The sequence below is a fragment of the Nanorana parkeri genome, unplaced genomic scaffold (assembly GCF_000935625.1).
Source record: "Nanorana parkeri isolate BGI_ZX_2015 unplaced genomic scaffold, ASM93562v1 scaffold2742, whole genome shotgun sequence".
Taxonomy (NCBI): domain Eukaryota; kingdom Metazoa; phylum Chordata; class Amphibia; order Anura; family Dicroglossidae; genus Nanorana; species Nanorana parkeri.
In genome coordinates, this window is record NW_017309010.1 from 12,384 (window position 1) to 35,747 (window position 23,364).

The 23,364-nt window shown below is 45.4% G+C and overlaps 1 protein-coding gene across 1 annotated transcript in view; it reads right to left on the minus strand.

Annotated features, from left to right (window-relative positions):
• P4HA3 (prolyl 4-hydroxylase subunit alpha 3) overlaps positions 1–23,364 on the minus strand; it is a gene marked incomplete at its 3' end in the record, with an annotated part of 48,726 nt that overhangs the window by 12,196 nt on the left and 13,166 nt on the right. Inside the window, exons 2-4 of the mRNA XM_018574110.1 lie at positions 20,599–20,741; positions 15,506–15,729; positions 7,338–7,487 (exon numbers count right to left, since the gene is read on the minus strand). Coding sequence (XP_018429612.1) covers positions 7,338–7,487; positions 15,506–15,729; positions 20,599–20,741 — 517 coding nt within the window. The remainder of the gene's footprint in view (positions 1–7,337; positions 7,488–15,505; positions 15,730–20,598; positions 20,742–23,364) is intronic.

Genomic DNA, 23,364 nt, shown 5'->3' on the forward strand with positions numbered 1-23,364 from the left:
CATATTAATAATATGAATCATTATTATATTATTATTATTTTAAATCAAATCCTGGCAGAAAAAAATTTCTCAAATGAATACAGCTCTGTATTAATGAATACATCTTTAATTCAATTTTTTTAAAATACAAGCAGTGTAAGCACCTGAATTAGACCTTTCAACCCCTGCAGTCCCTATACAGCATAGCTAACCAGTTCACGTGCTTACAAGAAGCATGCTGATAGAAGGAAAAAGCAGAGTGACAGAGATATGACCTCGTCACAGTGCTGCTCCTGCTTTCACTGTCTAGGCACAGGCTGAGGGGCAGGTCCGGGATGACCTGGGCTCAGAGGAGGTGGGTTGAATGGTGCTGGCCACCAGACTGAGAACATCTTGTGGCAGAAAAAAAGGACTGTGTAGGTAATCTCTGGGTAAAAGGTGAATATTGCAGCAAAAGCTGGTTTTGTTATTTTAGCTTTTAATGGGCTATTCAATCTTGTTATTTTTGACTGCAGTGCTGCTTTAAAAATAATATTTAAAAAATATAATAAAGAGATCTTTTCTTCCTCCCCTCCCCCTCCTCTCTTGCACCTAACCCTCCTATCACCCTCTGATCCTCTCTTCTAGATGTGTGTCCCCTCCACCTTATGTTGTCTTGTCTGTGTTCTGTGGTACCGTTACCTGAGATTGTAACCGGCTGGCTACAGACAAAGCTAGACGAAGCCAAGCTACCATCATCCTCTGACATTTTATAGATTTTGGTACTCCTACGGATATATTGAAGCGAGTCCCGAGCATCTCCTACTCTACATTCCTCAGAGAGGACACACTGGCTGACTCTTCCATCTATTTGAGATCTCAACTGGTTAAAGGAGAACTATGCGGTCACTGCTTTTCCCCATAGTTCTCCTAACGGTAACGGGAGGACACAAACTAGCGTCCTCCCGTCACCCTAAGCTCAGTATACCGCGAGCTACAGCTCACTATATACTGAGACACCGCAGCCGGAGCGGATCACGACTTAGATGACGGGATCCGCCCAGCTGCGTGATTGACAGCTGGCTCTGCCTATCTAGAGGCAGAGCCAGCTGTACCCGCCCCCTCCCCCGTCCGTTCCGCCAGTCAGCGCTGGCCGATCGGAGCGGGGAGAGGGGAATCCAGCTCCTCCCCTGTCACGGCAGAGAGCTGTGACCGGATCGAGCGGTGAGCGAACGCCGGTATGTGTTCGCTCACCTCCCGATCTACTAAGCCGACCTGTGACAGTCTCATTGTCACAGGTCGGCTAGAACTATGAGGTGAGTGAAAAGCACTCACCTCATAGTTCTTCTTTAATATGCCATACGATCAAATGCAGTGCATATATGGAATATGTATGTTCTCATTTTTCTCATGAACCGCTGTGTACCCACATTAGCTAACCCATCAAAGCGATAGATTCAGAACTATAACCCATATTTAGCACCTGTTACCACATGTTTTCTTGTCGATGCTACGGTCTACGCACCGAATACTGTGATGTTATGTAATGTCGATTGTCTTCTGTGATGAAACCAATAAAAATGTATATGGTAAAAAAAAAAATATATAATATAGAGATAAAATATATAGACAGTCACCATAATCTCCATTCATATCCTGCACATAGAAAGCAGAGTCCTCGGAAATCCACTACAACTCCTTTACATGTTTGGAACATTAGACAGAGAATATCCTCGTACAAGCCGGAGCCCCCATCTAAGTATTCTAGCAGAAAGACCTCAAGCCTAGCTCCCCCTCCCTCTCCTAGCACCCCTTGCAGTTGCAGTCTTCTAACTTACTGGCCCCCATTAAACTTACTCCTGAGCCAGGCAATAAACTGTCAAACAGCGGAGAACTTCATGTTTTTAATAAGAGAGGTGCGAGTGATTGAAATGGCCTCTTGGGACCTTCCCCATATGCTGATTTTATGGTGTCTTGATGTTTCCTGCTTTTCCAGAGAGGTCAAATGAATGAACCGAGAGCCACAAATATAAAGTGTGGACCGTGCAATATTTTAATTTCCACTGATTTGTCAATGTCAGCAAATACTGTGAGACATAAAATGGATCTCCAGGCTACTGCGTATAAGTAAAAATAATATTCCTGTCCTTTGAAAATGATCATTTTTATTTGTATTATTTATATGACTTTGCGCTCATTTTAAATGTTACGGCAAGTAAGCCCCTACAGCTACACCTACACGCTTGGCCACATGCACTCTTGGCCTACACGCATGGCCGCCTACACGCTTGGCCTGCATGCTGGACCTACACTCTTGGCCACATTGCAGAATTGCCTTGGGGGCCCCAATGTGTAAACTTCAATCAGTTATGAGAGCCGAGTATCAAAACCAGAGCAAGGGAGCAAATCCGTCATCAGGAAACACAGCAGGGGTCAAGGCACGCAGAGTTCCAAAACGGCCAAGACAAACAAGGGTGGAACTGGGGTCAATCCATAACACAATGAAGAGTTACCCCCCTGAGCTATTGAACTCTACGATGGACAGCTTGAGGGTAACACAAAATGCTGAACCAATAAGAAGGTGTGCCAAGATCCACTCCCTAAGGGAGTTCTCATCCATGCCCTGTCAGGTGGACAATGTGCCTGAGTCTATAGATGCAGACGTATGTTTCTGGATAAGAGTAGGTAAGAGTCCTAAATAATGTAGTAACGTTCAGTAAAGTACAGTTCACGTGAAGAGGATGTTCTTCTTTGTTCTTCCTCAGCAGAAAACTGAATTTCCCTTATTTAAAAAATCCTGCATAATAATGTAGGGACTGGTAGAGAAAACGAAGGTTGTTTCAGCTGAATTGAAATAGAAATTGGATCCAGAACCCTGTGCTTATTTTCCATTGCTCTGTGCTTCCCACATTGCAAAGCCAGATATGAGGATACGAGAATAGTAATTCCACATTCTTTGGCTAAGGGCCGCTTACCGCCTGCTGACTGGCCAATGCTCACTCCAGCTATCGGCTAGAGAAGCGGTAATCAGATCCGTAACATCCAACGGTTCTACATATGCCAGCTATGGTCACGCTCTACTGGAAATAATGTAAAGAGATATGAGGGATTCATGGAATGCAGACTTTTGGGGTGTATAGCAATGACTAAGGAGGAGTGTCTGTATTCAACGTTCATATCGCCCCTCCATGGTGATGGATGAGGAATAAACCTGTGGTGGGACACTAATCCAGCCAATGTAAAGAGCAGACACTTGTACAGATGTTGTTGGAGCCACCAGAAAAGAAGAACAGTGGTCACAGGTTCAATGTTATCCGGGCTCTTTTGCCACTTAGTCATTTTTGTTTGCTTCCAAATCAGGGGTGCTAGTCCCTGCTGAGTAAGAAAAGCAGGATAAGGGCACTCTGGTATCCGGCCACCCATGCCAACAAGTCCTCCTTAAGAGCAGACACTTGTATAGATGTTGTTGGAGCCACCCGAAGAGAAGAATGGTGGCACACTGATAACAGGCCATCCATGCCAACATACCATGCCCGAGGTATGTGTTTGTAAAGAATTTTGCCCAACACTGGCCCTACAGATACTGTCTACCATCATCAGGAACCCAACAGTGTTCTGTAGAGCTGCCTTTCTCAACAAAGGTGCCGTTGCACACCGAGGTGACTTCTGGCTTCCTCAGGGGTTCATTTTCTGATGGTAGGACTCTGATATGAAGGGTGTGTAAAAAGGGAGTTCCAATATAAAGGGGGATCCTGATGTGAATGGGGGCCCTGATGTGAATGGGTGCTCCTGATTTGAAGGGAGGATGCAAAGGGAGCAACCCCACGTTTTTGTGTATTTTTGCATGGGGTCCCTACTTATATTTTAGACTGGGGTGCCTCAAGATTTTCCATAATTTTTAAGGGTGCCGCAAGTGAAAAAAGATTGAGAAACGCTCCTGTAGAGTACCGGTACGTCTACAGCCCAGGGAACACTAGCGCCTCCTTTCAGAAAATATCAGATATAGATGATTCATCAGAAAAAAACATTTTTAGCTGCAGAAATTCTTCTCCTGACTTGTGTCTAACATATAACATGTGGCTGCCAGACTCCGGGCCGCTGAGGATGAATTGAAAATTCTTTACATATCACAGATCATATACAACGTCTCTATTGAGTTCAGGAGTTTACCTTCACGCCATTGTGCCTAATTAGATGACATCTTAACTCCAAATCTGCCACCATCTTTTTAAAGGAACCTTTCACAATGGTGGATTCGTTGGACTTTTATTTGTCTAACATTACAGAACAAGTTCAGTTGAATGTGACCAACAACTACTAGCCATACCATGATCTGGATAGATGAGGACCTTCACAGAACCTTCAGCACAATGACCTGGATAGATGAGGACCTTCACAGATACTTCAGTACAATGACCTAGATAGATGAGGACCATCACAGACACTTCAGCACAATGACCTGGATAGATGAGGACCTTCACAGATACTTCAGTACAATGACCTAGATAGATGAGGACCATCACAGACACTTCAGCACAATGACCTGGATAGATGAGGACCTTCACAGATACTTCAGTACAATGACCTAGATAGATGAGGACCATCACAGACACTTCAGCACAATGACCTGGATAGATGAGGACCTTCACAGATACTTCAGTACAATGACCTAGATAGATGAGGACCATCACAGACACTTCAGCACAATGACCTGGATAGATGAGGACCTTCACAGATACTTCAGTACAATGACCTAGATAGATGAGGACCATCACAGACACTTCAGCACAATGACCTGGATAGATGAGGACCTTCACAGATACTTCAGTACAATGACCTAGATAGATGAGGACCATCACAGACACTTCAGCACAATGACCTGGATAGATGAGGACCTTCACAGATACTTCAGTACAATGACCTAGATAGATGAGGACCATCACAGACACTTCAGCACAATGACCTGGATAGATGAGGACCTTCACAGATACTTCAGTACAATGACCTAGATAGATGAGGACCATCACAGACACTTCAGCACAATGACCTGGATAGATGAGGACCTTCACAGATACTTCAGTACAATGACCTAGATAGATGAGGACCATCACAGACACTTCAGCACAATGACCTGGATAGATGAGGACCTTCACAGATACTTCAGTACAATGACCTAGATAGATGAGGACCATCACAGACACTTCAGCACAATGACCTGGATAGATGAGGACCTTCACAGATACTTCAGTACAATGACCTAGATAGATGAGGACCATCACAGACACTTCAGCACAATGACCTGGATAGATGAGGACCTTCACAGATACTTCAGTACAATGACCTAGATAGATGAGGACCATCACAGACACTTCAGCACAATGACCTGGATAGATGAGGACCTTCACAGATACTTCAGTACAATGACCTAGATAGATGAGGACCATCACAGACACTTCAGCACAATGACCTGGATAGATGAGGACCTTCACAGATACTTCAGTACAATGACCTAGATAGATGAGGACCATCACAGACACTTCAGCACAATGACCTGGATAGATGAGGACCTTCACAGATACTTCAGTACAATGACCTAGATAGATGAGGACCATCACAGACACTTCAGCACAATGACCTGGATAGATGAGGACCTTCACAGATACTTCAGTACAATGACCTAGATAGATGAGGACCATCACAGACACTTCAGCACAATGACCTGGATAGATGAGGACCTTCACAGATACTTCAGTACAATGACCTAGATAGATGAGGACCATCACAGACACTTCAGCACAATGACCTGGATAGATGAGGACCTTCACAGATACTTCAGTACAATGACCTAGATAGATGAGGACCATCACAGACACTTCAGCACAATGACCTGGATAGATGAGGACCTTCACAGACACTTCAGCATAATGACCTAGATCAGGGGTGCCCATTAGGTAGATGGTGATCTAGCAGTTGCTCTCAAAGCTGATGCTGGTAGATCAGGAAGGGGGGAATGGCGGCCCCTTTGTTCCATTTTGGTATATCTATTTAACTGTGCACACACGATTATCTATTAGCCCGAGTCTGCTGAGCCAAGCTCCCTGACACCTTTCTGGTGGATACTGGGGGTTGTAGTGCCATGTATTACATCAAAGAATATTAATTTACACAGCCTGTTGCACTACACTGTTTGCATATATATAGCAAGGAGAGCCAGGAGAGAGAGCGGGGAGAGAGCAAGGAGAGACAGCCAAGAGAACGAAGAGAGACAGCCAGGAGAGAAAACTAGGAATGACAACCAGGAGAGAAACGAGGAATGACAGCCAGGAGGATGAGCAAGGAGAGACAGCCAGGAGAGAGTGAGGAGAGACAGCCAAGAGAGAGAGCGGGGAGAGACAGTGAGGAGAGACAGCCAGGAGAGAGAGCGAGGAGAGACAGCCAGGAGAGACAGCGAGGACAGACAGCCAGGAGAGAGAGCGAGGAGAGACAGCCAGAGAGGTTTTTTTTCGTTGGTAGATCTCATGTAGCTTGTTATTTGAAAAGTAGATCTTAACACAAAAAATTGTGGGCACCCCTGCTCTAGATCGATGACGACCTTCAAAGACACTTCAATTGGGAGTTAACAGCACAATGATGACACACAGGAGACCCCTGGACCACCGACCTTATATTGGTGGACCCACTGTGTGTTCTGACAGCACCCTTTGAACTACTCCTGTGTGAATTCGGTCCTCCATGAACCACATCGTCTCCTTTTGGCAATCCCCGGATTTGCTGTCACTCTGATATGTATTTCACTTTCATCTTTGACCTAAAATCAGGTGAAAGTGGTTGGGAGGTGGTGACCAAGCATTGATAATTGCCAAAATTGGTCAGAATTTTGAATCCATAATTCTGATTGGATTGATGTTTGTGTGCCCATTCCTAACTGATAACGTACCCCAGTAAGCATTACTCCTCACAGAGATCTTTTGAAAGCTTTGCTTGATTTGGCAATGACAGAACGGAACAATCCAGTCCGGATATATACACAGCACTGCCACAGAGCACAGCCCAGCCTGGTAGGACAGTTAAATAACCCTTACAGGTCCTGTGACCCCCCCAACCTGTGACTGGACAGTTAAGGAGAAAAAGCTGACTGAAGAGCTCATCTTTCTATCATTCTGCTCTCTTCTACTATCAGCATGACCCTTGTTGGCACATGAGCACTCCAGTGCAACTGATTGCTTCTCCCTTTTCCAGTCTGAGACTATTAAAGGCTGATACCAAGTCAAATTCATTTACTTACCTTGCTTGCATTAAAAAAATATACATTTCATTTTGCATTCATGATTACAGAGCTGTTATGTTCTACATCTACCTGGGGTCCGGCTTTCACTTACTTTGTAATAGGAAAATGCCAAATAATCCAGAGCATCTTCGAGGGACCCCATGTCTTCAGTCAACCATTTGCCATAGGAACCCCGGAACATGCTGACTGCCTCCTCCAGCCATGGAATGGAATGGTAGTAATCCTCCATCTCATAGGCCACCTAGGGAAGAGAAAGCCCAGAGGATTATGGGATCTACCTTTCACCTACCAGATCAATGCCATTTACTTTATGACAAGGAGATAGTTGGCCTTTGGTCCAATTGACCTTCTGACAATCCTGATAGGCAGCCCAATGGGCAACTGAAGGAGCTTGCATGGCATTCTGTCAGCCTACAACCAGGGCCGGATTTACTCTCTCTGCTGCCCCAAGCCCAGGTTCCTCAATGCATCACCCTCCTTCCCAAACTCCCCCCTAATGGAAAATGGCAACCAGATGGTGGGGGCGACAGGGTTGGTTTTGATTTTTTAAATGTTTTTCTTTATTATTTTTTCAATTTCAATTTTTTTCTTTTACTTTTTTAAAATGTTTAATTATCTTTTCCTTTTTTTTATAATTTTTTATTTTAATAATTTCTTTTACTTTTTTATCACTTTTTTAAAAATTGTATTTTAATTTATTATTTCTTATTATTTTTTTAAAAATTGTATTTATTTTATTATTTTTTATCAATTTTATTTTCCATTTTTATTTTATTATTTAAAAAAAAAAAAAATTCCACTTAACTTTATTGCTACCACACAGGAGCTAACAAACCCCTGTGTGATAGCATTTGGTGGTGACAGGTTCTATCTATTGAACCTGTCACCTCCAATACAGGAGTTTGAGCACATCACTGTGCTGGCTCTCCTGTGACAGCTGAAAGGGGAAGGCTGTGAGCGCAGCACTCCCGTCTCAGTGTTCACATGGAGCAGAGCAAAGAACGGACGTTGTCCGCTCTGCTCCCCACTCTCCATCCTGAACAAATGTGCCGTGGTCCAGAAGAGCGGGGGACCCTGAAAACCATGGAGGGGAGGGAGGTGGCCAGCAGGGAGAGAGGCAGCCGGGGTGGGGGGGACCTGCAGGCATATTACAAGTGCTCTCGGCAGCATCGCTGGGATCACTTGTACAAAACGGCTTCCCCACTCTAAGCAGGGCTAAATGTAGAAAAAAAAAAAGTATCCGCCCGGCGGATGAGCTGCCCCTCTACTCCCTGCCGACCCAAGACCAGGCCTCGGGACCATGTGGGAAATCCAGCCCTGCCTACAACCAGGGCCGGCCTTAGGCCTTTAGGCGCCCTGTGCGAGAAAGCTTTACAGCGCCCCTCAGTGGCCACACCCCCAGTAACCACACCCATGTATTACCCATATTTTTGGTAAAATACTACAACAGGAAGAGCTGTTACCGGCAGGATCTCCAGATAGGAAACTTTACGAGAGATTTTAAAAAAACCTGATTTCATTAACCCCTTCTTCTACGTCGCTGGCATCGGGGCTGTTTAAACAGACAGGAAAAGGGACTCTGTTTAAACTTGTAAAGCCGACTCAGCGGTCGCCAAATCGCTTCTACGGCCTGGTGAAGGGCCCCCCCGCATCCGACACCCCCACCGTGCTTTCTGTGCTCCGTTGCCCCTCCTATGGGCCCGGGACCAGCTTCTCTGGTGTCGGCGGGGAGGACATGGAGGAAGCTTCGTTCGTCGATCCCCTCCCCGTTCTATGGGACCGGGAGCGATGCAGATTACATTACTTCTGGTCTGATAGCTGTCAGTGCTGGACTCCTGAAGCCTGCGAGTTGCACTTCAATAGCTTATTTGGAGTGTAGAGGTGACACTGGGGGTTCTTTTGGACCCCCAGTATCACCTTAAAGAGGACCTGTCACCACCATCTGCTATCACATGGGGGGCTTGTAAGCCCCCCTATGTGATAGCAATTAAAGTAAAAAAACAAAACAAAACAGTTTTTTAAATTAACATTACATACAATAAATCTAAAAATAGAGCATCTTCACGTAAACACGCGTCGGGTGCACCTCTAAATCGATGACCTGTGGGGGCTTTTAAAGTGTCGTCTATGGACTTTTTTGGGTACTGAGGTTTGTCACCGTTTCACGGACGCGCACAATTTGTAACCTGGGCATGTTGGGTATCTGTTTACTCGTTGTAACCTCATCTTTTATATTTTATTAAACAAATGGGTATTTTAGTGTGTTTTGGGGCATTTAAGTGCATTTTTCACTAAATTGTGGGGTTTGATAAGGATTTGCGCTAATATCGTGCAACATATAAATTTGCAAATTCCGCCATTTTATTCTACAGGGTCTTGGCTTTCAGAAAATATATAAAGTTTGGGGGTTTTAAATAATTTTCAGGCCTAAAATGTGGGATATAACATTGGGTGCAAAAAAAAATTAAAAAATGCCTCAGTCATGAAGGGGTTAAGAAAATTGTATACAGAGATAGATGATACCAAACATACCGAATGATAGATTTAAGATTATACACGGGAACCATCAAGCAATGTACTGTGGCTGAGATTGTGATCCGTTGCAGTGTGATTGAGGGCAATGGGATGGAGAATTGATTGACATCTCAGGAAACAATATCCAGACACTCCCATTCATACTTACTATCAATAGTTTCTGAAGGGGGAGGAGCCTCTGTACTGAGTGCTTCTCCCCATTGGTGAAATCTTGAATGAACAGGCTGCGATGTAAATCACAGCCTGCTCATTCATAACTGGGGACACATAGCGCTATGTGTCCCCAGTTATTTACAAACACTGGAGTGATCAGACGATGGCTCCGGTGTTTGTCCTTCTCACACGGAGGACCGGTAAATATCACTGATATTCACCCATCCCCCGCTCAGCCCAGCGGTGAGGGGGAGAGAAGCCGCCCCCAGGACGAGCTGTGTCAGCCGCACGGCGCCCTAGTTGCCATGGCGCCCTGTGCGGTCGCACTGCTCGCACACCCCTAAGGCCGGCCCTGCCTACAACAGGAAGAGCTGTTACCGGCAGGATCTCCAGATAGGAAACTTTACGAGAGATTTTAAAAAAACCTGATTTCATTAACCCCTTCTTCTACGTCGCTGGCATCGGGGCTGTTTAAACAGACAGGAAAAGGGACTCTGTTTAAACTTGTAAAGCCGACTCAGCGGTCGCCAAATCGCTTCTACGGCCTGGTGAAGGGCCCCCCCGCATCCGACACCCCCACCGTGCTTTCTGTGCTCCGTTGCCCCTCCTATGGGCCCGGGACCAGCTTCTCTGGTGTCGGCGGGGAGGACATGGAGGAAGCTTCGTTCGTCGATCCCCTCCCCGTTCTATGGGACCGGGAGCGATGCAGATTACATTACTTCTGGTCTGATAGCTGTCAGTGCTGGACTCCTGAAGCCTGCGAGTTGCACTTCAATAGCTTATTTGGAGTGTAGAGGTGACACTGGGGGTTCTTTTGGACCCCCAGTATCACCTTAAAGAGGACCTGTCACCACCATCTGCTATCACATGGGGGGCTTGTAAGCCCCCCTATGTGATAGCAATTAAAGTAAAAAAACAAAACAAAACAGTTTTTTAAATTAACATTACATACAATAAATCTAAAAATAGAGCATCTTCACGTAAACACGCGTCGGGTGCACCTCTAAATCGATGACCTGTGGGGGCTTTTAAAGTGTCGTCTATGGACTTTTTTGGGTACTGAGGTTTGTCACCGTTTCACGGACGCGCACAATTTGTAACCTGGGCATGTTGGGTATCTGTTTACTCGTTGTAACCTCATCTTTTATATTTTATTAAACAAATGGGTATTTTAGTGTGTTTTGGGGCATTTAAGTGCATTTTTCACTAAATTGTGGGGTTTGATAAGGATTTGCGCTAATATCGTGCAACATATAAATTTGCAAATTCCGCCATTTTATTCTACAGGGTCTTGGCTTTCAGAAAATATATAAAGTTTGGGGGTTTTAAATAATTTTCAGGCCTAAAATGTGGGATATAACATTGGGTGCAAAAAAAAATTAAAAAATGCCTCAGTCATGAAGGGGTTAAGAAAATTGTATACAGAGATAGATGATACCAAACATACCGAATGATAGATTTAAGATTATACACGGGAACCATCAAGCAATGTACTGTGGCTGAGATTGTGATCCGTTGCAGTGTGATTGAGGGCAATGGGATGGAGAATTGATTGACATCTCAGGAAACAATATCCAGCTGTTCTATAACTCTGTCAGTGGGAAATATTATTAATATTGCAGTCTCCTTGCTGGAAGATACAATTTCCTCGCTCTGCTCTTTATCTCAGCCGGAGTTCAACCCGCAATCCTGAGCGCGCCAATAAAATTTTCCGCACAATAAAGATCGGCTGTAAATGTCTAATGTTGGAAACTATTTGGTGTTTTTGTTTGCCGTTCCCCCATGAGGAAAAGTCATATGGACATATGCTCCGAGTTTAATAAGAATTACATTGAATTGGTTGCAGACTTCGCTACCGAGCATATGTTCAAATGATTCCCAGCTCCCCCCGGAGTTCGGAAAGTAGGGGAAGGATTTATTTTCCTCTCCAGAACTCCAGACAACAGCTGAACGCAAGTGATACATATAAGTATGTTTAACCTCACAAAGGGTGTGTATTTCTGTCCATCCACTCCTGAGATTTGCATAGCCCTGCCACACAGCACAGCTCTGTCTGGCAGGGCGGGAGACCTGATTGTTCAACATTCTCACAGCCACAGACATGACTACCGAAGAGAGATGCATCATGGGATTTGTAGTTTCACTACAACTGGAGGGCCCGAGGTTTGCTCCCTCTGCTCTTCACTAAGGGTTCATGCACGCAGGGGCGTCCCGAGGCCGAGTGTCACCCAGAGCGGAGACCGGGTGACACCCTGCAGTGACGTCATCGTCATCTAATTGACGCCTGCCCGTGGCCATCTTGGTGATGGACACCGGCAGAGACAGGAGGGGACGTTCACACGGCGGGATGAGGTATGCCGCTGGGTCCCCTCCTCTCTCCTGACACTGTCGGGCTCTAGGTCCATGACCAAGTGCCTGACTTTTTAGAGGGGGTGACACCAAAATGACTGTCATTTTGGTGTTACCCCTACAATGGTGTCACCCGGGCAGGGGTGTCCCGAGGGTGGGTATCACCCGGGGGCGGAGACCGGGTGACACCCCCGCCGTGACGTCATCACGTGTGCGCAGTCGTCTCATTGGCGCCTGCCGGTGGCCATCTTGGTGATGGACGTTGGCCGAGAGAGGAGGGGGCGTTCACCCGGCGGGATGAGGTATGCCGCTGGGACCCCTCCTCCCTCCTGACACTGTCGGGCTCTCGCTCTGTGACCGAGTGCCCGACTTTTCATAGGGGGGTGACACCAAAATGACTATTAGTCATTTTGGTGTCACCCCTCCAATGGTGGCATCCGGGTGCGGGCCGCACCCCCCTTGTGACGCCACTGCATGCACATGGGCAGCTGAACCCATACAATGTAAATTCTGGCATGTATTCCCTTTTGCCAGAGAGCCACAGGTGCTGCGTACAGCCTCCCATAGAAGTAATTGGCTGTACGCGGGTATACACCACATATGCGCATGCACATACATCCCTGGACACAGAAAACCTGGCTCCCCGGGGGTGGGATATACGTTGGAATTCACTTTGCATGGGCATGCATGCCCATGTGCAAGAGTGCTAACACTCACAGGTCTTGCCCTTCCCCCAGCCTGTGATTGGACAGTGAAAGGAGAAGCAGAAGACTAATGAGTGATGCAATACAGCTTTATTGTAAATATTCTTATCAATGTCTGGATTTTTTTTTTTTATGTGTTTTTTAGTTTTTTCTTTTATAATATTGCTTATTACCTCTGCATGTTGTGCTTCCTACTTAGTAGTAATGCAGTACAAGGAAGGTGGTATTCAGTTCGTCTGTCACAATGGAAGTCTATCAGCATGGCTGGACAACATGGCTCAAACCTGTACTCCAGGTTACATACACCCCCCCTTCCCAGATGACCCCCTCCTCTTTTAAAGGGGCTCCTGTATATCAGCCTAAACATGCCCAGTTACAATGTGGTGCATAAGCCTCATAAAGTAAACAAGAAAGTTCCTTCACCTTCCATGACTGAGCCAAATCCTCCATTTGTATCTCACGCACTCCCCCTCCCAGACACTGCAGCGCACAGTGGGAGGGCTTCAGCAGCAGAGGCAGTGCTGTCAATCCAGGAAGCAATGGGCGGGACTAGGTGTGGCCAGGTGCCGATTGACAAGCTTCAGGCGTCTGAATCAGCAGTGACAATCCCGGTAGTCATGCCCTCTGCCACATCTTCTCCTCCCACTCTAGTGCAGGAAGACATAGCCTACATGGGTGTGACAACTCTGCTCTGAATTCAGGAGCAGTGCAGAATTGTTGCCACCCTATCACAGGAAGCTGCATTAGGTGAACGTCACTGGAAGGATCAACAGGTATTTGTGGGGCTTTACAGTGACTTTGAGGAAACATCAATGGAGAGGAGGAGTTGGCTTTCTCTGCATGCTGTCCTGATTGCTGCCCTCACAGTAGGCTTGCCCAGCAGGATATACAGGGATCCGTGATTTCTAATGGTGGCCCTTGATTCTGTAGTGATTCTGTAGGGGTGCTGGCTGAACTCCCACAAATCAGTATAGCAGGGGTAGCCAAACTTAAAGAAGAACTATGGGGTTAGGGCTTTTCCCCATAGTTCTCCTTAGGGTAACGGGAGGACACAAACTAGCGTCCTCCCGTCACCCTAGGCTCAGTATATAGGGAGCCACAGCTCGCGGTATACTGAGACGCCGCCGCTGAAGCGGATCCCGACAATTGTGCCGGGATCCGCGCAGCTGCGTGACTGACAGCTGTCTCTGCCTATCTAGAGGCAGAGCCAGCTGTACTTGCCCCCTCTCCGTCCGTTCCGCCAGTCAGCGCTGGCAGATCGGAGCGGGGAGGGGGGGAATCCAGAGAGCCGTGGCAGGATCGAGAGGTGAGCGAACGCCAGTATGTGTTCGCTCACCTCCCGTTCTACTGAGCCGACCTGTGACAGTCTCATTGTCACAGGTCGGCTAGAACTATGAGGTGAGGGAAAAGCACTCACCTCATAGTTCTCCTTTAAGACGTCCAGTCATGGGGAACTATAAATCCCATGATGTCTTTGCCTCTGGGAGTCATGCCTGTGGCTGTCAGTCTTGCAATGCCTTATGGGACTTGTAGTTCCACAACAGCTGGAGGGTCAAAGTTTGGTTACCCCGGCACTATAGTAGCAACTGTCATTAAAAAAAAACACAGCAAAAATCCATAAAATATGTCAGAGTTCCGGCATTCTCTTTTCCATCTTTACCAATCATAAAAAAGATACAAAGTGCAGGAATGAGCGAGCGCTGCGCTTCCTGTGACCTGAGTCCACTTTCCAATGAAAATTAAAGAGTTTACTAAAGCAAGAATTGGGTTATAGGTGGAGCCTGGTGGGTTTAGTTAGCCTCTGCCCTCTTATATGTCTTCAATACTCCAATAGTGAGATCCCCCCGCTCTGCTCCTGTCCACTTTCAGGATCAACGCTGGGCAGTGATGGAGTAAATCCAGGAAGGGGAAAAAGTCAATTTCTGCCGGCAGAGCTGCCTTACTCGTGGCCAGCGGGAAGGCACGTCTCTCAGGGAAGCTGTGCATGCAACAATGTTACTGTTGGGCTATCCGGCTGTCACTCCACCAGACAGCTTTAGTATCAAAGCAGTGGTCATGTGACCACAAATAATGAAAAAGAAAGGAAAAGTGACTTAGCAATCACATGACCCTTTTATCACTTCCCAACACTGCCAACCCAATGGACTGATCACCGAGAAAAAGAAGCGGCATCCCCACCCGAGGCAAGCAGAGGCCTCAAACTGACCCCCAGTCTACTGCAATCTGTTGCAATCCAAAGCTGCAGGTAACAGTAAGAAAAGATCTCTGTCATTCATCTTATATTTTATTATAGCTTTATTTATAAATATTGCCGTTTTGACCCTTTTGTATTGTTCTGAAATGACATAGTATATGTCATAATTGTAGTTTTGTATTATTAAAATATGGACATTTTGTAAGCAATCTGCAACAAATGGCCACTTTCACCCCGTTTCCTGGAAATGCAGTAGCGCTGTGCCTGATACCCTCACAAATCACAAATCATACCTATATAGAGTATCTATGATTGTGTGGTTACCTTGCCTATATGGAAGCAGTCATCGGCTGACATGGTGCACACCCGGTCCGGCCTGTACTGGAAATTGTAATGAGAGTCCGGTCCGCTCTGGAAGACTCCTTTGGCCAAGTCCTTCACATTCAGGGAGTAGACGTCCTGGAGCCTCATGAGGGCTTTGGCTGCTCCTTCCACATCCTCCAGTATGGGCAGATGTCTCTCCATCTTCTCATAGCCATCCTTCAGAACTGGGAGAAAGAAAGGTTGACAGACTTCCAGCGCCCGTTACTTTATATCAGTGAGAAACAATTTGCACTCATCTGTCATTTTGGCCTGGTGGGCAAACAGCTCAATACACGGATGAGACACATATGTAGGAGCTTATTATTTTATCTGTTGCTTTGTGTTGTCAGATTAAAGGAGAACTATGAGGGGAGTGCTTTTCACTCACCTCATAGTTCTAGCCGACCTGTGACAATGAGACTGTCACAGGTCGGCTCAGTAGATCGGGAGGTACAGCTGCGGCGTCTCAGTATAGCACGAGCTGTAGCTCCCTATATACTGAGCCTAGGGTGATGGGAGGATGCTAGTTTGTGTCCTCCCGTTACCCTAAGGAGAACTATGGGGAAAAGACTTAACCCCATAGTTCTCCTTTAAGTATGTGCTCATCAGAGTTCTTTCTATAGTAACTAATACAAAAGAACTGTTTGCACAGCAACCTTAAACATGTCAAATATTTCAGCTTCTTTCCATTTTTAGGAATAATATAAATAGCATTTTTCTATGGACTGTAAATTGTATTCTGGGTTCACTGCCCTTTAAATGAGACATTCCTAGCACCTGTCACAGCACGCCATTGCCTAGATATATAGCTAACTAGGTTGTGAAGTAGAATAAACGGTGGATCGACACCAGGCAGAGCTTCAAGAGGTTGGTTTATTCGTCCATCCGAGAACACACAGCAATTCAGGCGCGTTCAAATAATATGGGCTCACATGCCCATTTTATAGGGTTTTTAATAAAATAATTAGATGTGCTACCTTCAATTATTTTTAAAAAATCAGATAATAATTCCACATGTGCTCTGTACCTGTATTTAAATTGTACCCAGATTATTAAAAGGGTCTTCTCTTAATTAGACTCAATAATATCAAGGTTAGGGGACGGCTGTATTGGCATTGAACCTATTGCTCATTAACCTAAGGTCCCTCATATCATCATTACAGGACAGCTGTTCATTAAGCCAAGGTCAGCAAAGTTGTTTAAAGGTGCCCATACACCGTGCGATAATCGTACGATAATCGCGGGAAATCCCGCGATCGTACGAGAATCGCAAGGTGTATGGAAGGTGTGCGACCTCTGCTACTGTACGGTCGCACGACTTTTGTCTTAAGAGCATGTTCGAAAACCCGCCGAGAATCGCACGATTGTCGGCGGGTTTGTGGCATGCTCGTAAGACAAATGCCGAACGGGCCGGTGGGCACAAGCGCACACTGCCCGTTCAGCATTGCGGTCATCGGAAGCCCGCCCCTCAGGGGGGAGGGCTTGCGATGATCGCAAGTACGATCTGCCTGTCCAAGATGGGCAGATTGTACGTTTTTTTAAATTACCTTACAACCATCGCAAGACAAAAGTCTTACGATGGTTGTAAGGTCTATGGCCAGCTTTAGACTTTGTCTCTGAACACTTGTTACCTCAACCCATTGGACCTAGGGGTTCTACGTAAACTCTACTTAACCCCGACCGACAAGGTAAAATGCTCTACATGAACTCTAGATAATCTTGACCGACAAAATTAAATGTTGCACATGAACTCTAGTTAACCTCGACTTACAAAGTCATTAGGATCACCTTCTTAAATTGACAGGACTAATCTGTGTACCACATAGCCAGTCTGTGGGAGGAGCCAGAATTATTGTTGGTTGGTAGGGGATCAAATACTTATTTTACTCACTGAACTGCAACTCAACTTGGTTGATATTCTGTCTCTATCATTTAAAATACACCTATGATAAAAAATTATAGACCTTTAATTTCTTTGTAAGTGGGCAAACTTACAAAATCTCCACGGGATCAAATAATTATTTTCCCCTCTGTACTAGAGTTGTTGTTGGTAATGCAATCAAAGCTTACTAGAAAATGTAGTGTGTGCTGCCTTCTGTCTGCCCATCACTTCCAACAACTTCCTGGATTCCCAGTGTGCTTTGTGTCTCTTTCCATGCAATCTCATCATTTCTCAAGACTACATATCCCATCATGCATTGCTGCCAGCAAAGCAATGCTAACGTTACATTGTCCAGATTTTGAGTCATGCAGATGGTGTTTGAGCAGCTTCCTTCCTGGCCTCCGTGGCTGGGGAATCACAGCTCAGTTCAGTGACACCAGGAAGTTCATATTCACAGGGCTGAGTTAAATGGTGCCAGTGCATTAAGGAAGTCCATCCTATGGACATCAACAATAAGTACGTTTACATACTTCCAGATGGATCTGGTTAAGAGCGGGATAGAATTTATGGAAATTATAGAAATACAGATTTATTTGTAGTTTTTGACCACAGATATACTTTATAGAGGCAAAACACGGGAACATGTGCATGTATTGCAGAGATCTACTAAATATGTTATTTTTTTATTTTTGCTCAGACATACACTTTAGTAGTAGTATGAGTTGGGTGGAATGTCTAAACTTTGCTTCAGGTCAGTGCTGGTATTGAGTTACGACCGGTTCCTGCTGTGTCCCCAGGCGGTCATTACAACCTGCAAATCACGGCGCGTCCCCCATGTAACAGAGACCTCAGTCAGCTCTGACAGATGACACCATCTTCAGTGCAGCCACACATTATATCTGACACCCGGACACATAATAACCTGTCATTAGCTTTATTGGATAATTCGTGGGTTCATCCCAGGTCTTCACAGACATATAATGGGCTGGGTTACAGCTGCTCTCCATGCATAAGGCAAAAGTACAAAAAAATATAGAAAAAAAACCCTTAGAAAATGCTAATACCAACACTCCCCATGTATCAAAAATGTATACCACTCCCTATAACCAAGCTACTATACAAAGCCAAGAAAAGAAATGGTATTGGGCACAATAAGACCTGGACTGTGCTCCTTTCTCCAAGTATTGTTCTACGGAACTGTCCAGCCTTTATTGCCCGCAGAGAATTGATGGTGGTATGGTAGTATGGGACGGGCCCTTCTCTCCAAGCATTGAAATATGGAAACGTCCAGCCTTCCATGTCCGCAGAGAATTGATGGTGGTATGGTAGTATGGGACATGTCCTTCTCTCCAAACATTGTACTATGAAACCATCAAGCCTTTATTGCCTACAGAGGATTGATGGTGGAATGGTAGTGCAGTATGCGCCCTTCTGTCTTAATGCATTGTACTACGGAACTGTCCTGCCTTCCTTGCCCGAAGAAGACTGCTGGTGGTATGGTAGTATGGGATGTGTCCCTCTCTCCAAACATTGTACTATGGAACCATTCTCTCTCTCCAAACATTGTACTATGGAACCATCCAACCTTCCTTCCCCATAGAAGATGGATGACAGTACAGTAGTACGGAATGTGTAACTCTTTCCAAGCATTGTTCTATGGAACCGTCCAGCCTTCCTTGCCCACAGAAGATTGATCGTGGTACAGTAGTACAGGATGTGCTCCTCTGTCTTAATGCATTGTATTATGAAACCATCCAGCCTTCCTTGCCCATAGAAGATTGATGGCGGTACAGTAGTACGGGATGTGTCCCTCTCTTCAAGCATTGTTCTATGGAACCGTCCAGCCTTACATGCCCACAGAAGATTGATCATGGTACAGTAGTACAGGATGTGCCCCTCTGTCTTAATGCATTGTACTATGGGACCGTCCAGCCTTCTATGCCCACAGAAGATTGACCATGGTACAGTAGTAGAGGATGTGCCCCTCTGACTTGCATTGTACTATGGGACCTTCCAGTCTTCCTTGCCCATAGAAGATTGATGACGGTACAGTAGTACGAGATGTGTCCCTCTCTCCAAGCATTGTTCTATGGAACTGTCCAGCTTTCCTTGTCCACAGAAGATTGATCATGGTACAGTAGTACAGTGGTACAGGATGTGCCCCTCTGTCTTAATGCATTGATCTATGGAACCATCCAGCATTCCTTGCCCTCAGAAGATTAATGGTGGTATAATTGTATGGGATGTGGCCCTCTTTCCAAGCATTCTATTAGGGAACCGTCAATCCTTTATTGCCCACAGAGCATTGATGCTAGTGCAGTAGTACGGGATGTGCCCCTCTGTCCAAGCATTGTACTATGGAACCTTCCAGCAGAGCATTAATGGTGGTATGGTAGCACAGGATGTGTACCTCTCTACAAGCACTGTACTGTGGAGCCGTCCAGCCTTCCTTGCCCACAGAAGATTGATGGCGCTGTGTGTATTTCATGGTGGTAGTAACTAGCGTCTGTAGGGATGCAGGTATTCTTGGTAGCTACAGCCACTATCAGGTCAAAGAAATTATGCGAACATGCTATCTCTCTGACTGAATGCAGGATTTCTACTTCAAATGTGATTGCAATGCATGATGGGAATAGTAAGAAACCATTAAACATAATCTTGTCAAAAGATTATATCCAAAGCCAAAACATTTTATTCTTATGTTTGGTATAAAGTGTGGAAGGGATAGACCCCTGTTTTTCTGGTTTTATGTCTCCACAATGGGGAGATTCACCCCCTCTATGACAATGGCCACTGGGACAGAAAATAATGGGAAACCTAACATTTTACAGTTATCACCAGAATAGGAATAGAGGGGAAATCTTCCATTGGGGAGACCTCTTTCATTTACAACTGTCTAAAATGGAATTTATACTCATCTTTAAGAGATAGTCTCTCATTTCCAGGTTTTCATTCCGATTGGTGGCCCTGATGTTCTCATAGTACAGACTTTTTACATTGGGTGCTTTGAATGTGTGGAGTGTACCTTTTAAATTTAGAAAAACTATTAGTGCTGCCTCTTACTTATCTAGTCCTTTCTCTTGACCCCATAGAAGAATTCACCCTCATGAAATTTATGAGAACAGAACCAAATCCTCCAACCCCTACAAGATGGCTTTCGTCCATTCCTTACCTTTGATGTTGTCTCCAGCTTCCAGACTGCCCACGACATTCATCCACTCGGACTGAAGCCGCTTCAGCAAGGTGTAGGCGACAACGGGGTCTGACACCGGAGCACGAGTCTTCCCATGGTAATGCCTCGCCTTCTCATAGAACCTAAATAAAACATAAAAGATTACAGGTATTACATATCATCCCACCACAGTCTGCCCAGTGCTGAGCTAACTTTCCCAGATTGGTCAATCACAATGGCCTCCTGTGATAAAGGATGACTCCTAACAAAAAAGATTACAAGTTATAGCATCCCACCACAGTCTGCCTAACACTGAGATAACTGGTCCATAGATTGACTGATCACAATGGTCTTCTGTGATAAAGGACAACTCCACATAAAAAGGTTACAGGTCATAGCATCCCACCACAGTCTGCCCAACACTGAGATAACTTGTCCAGAGATTGGCTGATCAGAATGGCCTTCTGTGATAAAGGACAACTCATGGCAAAATAGAATACAGGTAATAGCATCCCACCACAGTCTTCCCATGCTTAGCTAACTTGTTCAGAGATTGGCCAATCACAATGGCCTTCTGTGTTGAAGGACAACTCTACATAAAATGATTACAGGTCAAAGCATCCCACCACAATCTGCCCAACACCAGGATAACTTGTTCAGAGATGGACCAGTCAGTCAAAATGGCCTCCTGTGTTTAAGGATAACTCCTAAAAAAAAGATTACAAGTCAAAGCATCCCGCCACAGTCTGCCCAACACTGACCTAACTTGTCCAAAGATTGACTGATCAGAATAGTCTTCTGTGCTAAAGGAGAATGCCACATAAAAAGATTTCAGGTCATAGAATCCCACCACATTCTGTCCAACACGGACCTAACTTGTCCATAGATTGACTGATCAGAACGGCCTTCTGTGTTAAAGGACAATTTATGGTAAAATAGAATACAGGTAATAGCATCCCACCACAATCTGCCCATGCTGAGCTAACTTGTTTAGAGATTGGCCAATCATAATGGTCTTCTGAGTTGAAGGACAACTCTACATAAAAAGATCACAGGTCATAGTATCCCACCACAATCTGTCCAACACTGACCTAACTAGTCCATAGATTGACTGATCAGAATGACCTTCTGCATTAGAGGAGAACTCCACATAAAAAAAATCACAAGTCACAAGCACTAGGTTAATTAATTTAAATTTCCATATTTAAAGAGAAAATATGGAGAAATGTATGACCAACTTGGCTAAAAATGTATTTGAAAGCAAAGCTGAACAATTTCACGGCAGGATTTATCATGCCAAAATCACCGATCTGCTGGGGGATCGTGGCGATGCTTTGGCAGGGTTGCAAGGTTGCGTTTGACTTTGCAGGTTGCTGAGCCCCATGTAGTTTTGCAGCACCGGACCTCTCAAACAAACCAATATTCCCTCCAGCTTTCCTTATGTGTTGTCACCGCCGGCTTAATTGTTGCTTAGCCAAAGTAGAGTGACAACACTTTTCAGAGATTGCAGTTCTGCCGACTCCCCCAATGCTCTGCTGCCTCATAAACATTCCCAAGTTGAAGAGATTTTGAAGAGTTTTTAAGGCACAGATAAGAGAACTGAAGGGTGTTGTACGTGTCTGCCTGGATTTATTCTGTAATTGATGGATGTTCCCCTATTCTCAGCCCCTCTGATGTCAGATATCAGGAATCTGAGACTTCACTGAATCATCACGCCACGTCTCTCAGCCACAGTGTGAATAACATTCGCTGATCACAGATGGATCTGAGATCTGGGCTCTGGGCTAAGTCATGATTAATGATAATTAGTCATCTGAACTTCCCAAAATTCTCAGAATTTCCAACTTTATGGTTTTGAAGACTCCCGGCACCTAATAAAAACCAAAGCCTTCAGTTCACTGCCAACCTCGTTTATGATGATGGAACTGTTTTTGTTGCCCATAGCAGCCAAATAGAATACAGATGTAACCCAGACTGTCATTTAGTTAAAATGTAACTAAACCCAAAAACCTTAAACACATGCATTTATTATGACACAGCTTTCCAGTCCTCAGATGTGGCGGCTGCATTCGTTTTCTTTTTAGACTTTTTCCTTTTTATTGTCATCTGGTGATCCGCCAGAAAACATACTTCCTGTCCTAGGGGGACAATGCTTGTATGGCCTTCTAGGATTAGGCCATGCCTCTTGCTCTAGTAGGAAGGCATGGGTGTGTAGATGGGTGGAGTCAGGGAGTACAGCGTGGGAGGGAAGTTGCATTATACAGTCAATAGGCAAACATCATTCCATTTTCCATGGCTGGCCAAGTTCAGATCCTTTGACCACCATTGGTGATTTCTTATTGCCAGTAACGTCCAGCTAGTCCGGCGGTGCCCTGCTCAGGGTAGAACATATGCTTCACCCAAGAGTAGCTACACAGTGGGTCTATTATACCTTCACAGATTGGGTCCTAGTTTTCCCACTGGGACCCAGACCGGGCCTTATGCTATTCCAGTCTACTAGCGATGAGCTGGAGTTTGCCTTTTCGTCTGGAGATCTACTTTTCAAATGACGAGCTCATTGAGATCTACCAACGAAAAACACCTGCATTCAGGGGCGGGAGGGGGGGTGGCGGTGCATTGAAGTCAATGGCACCGCAGCCAGGCTCCGCAGGCAGGCCCCTCGCCCACAGTGCGATCGCCTGCATTAGTGCCTGTGTTCCAGTCCAGTGTGATCCGCAAAAATTCTGCAAGCACTATTTTTGCAGATCGCACTGGACCGGAATGCAG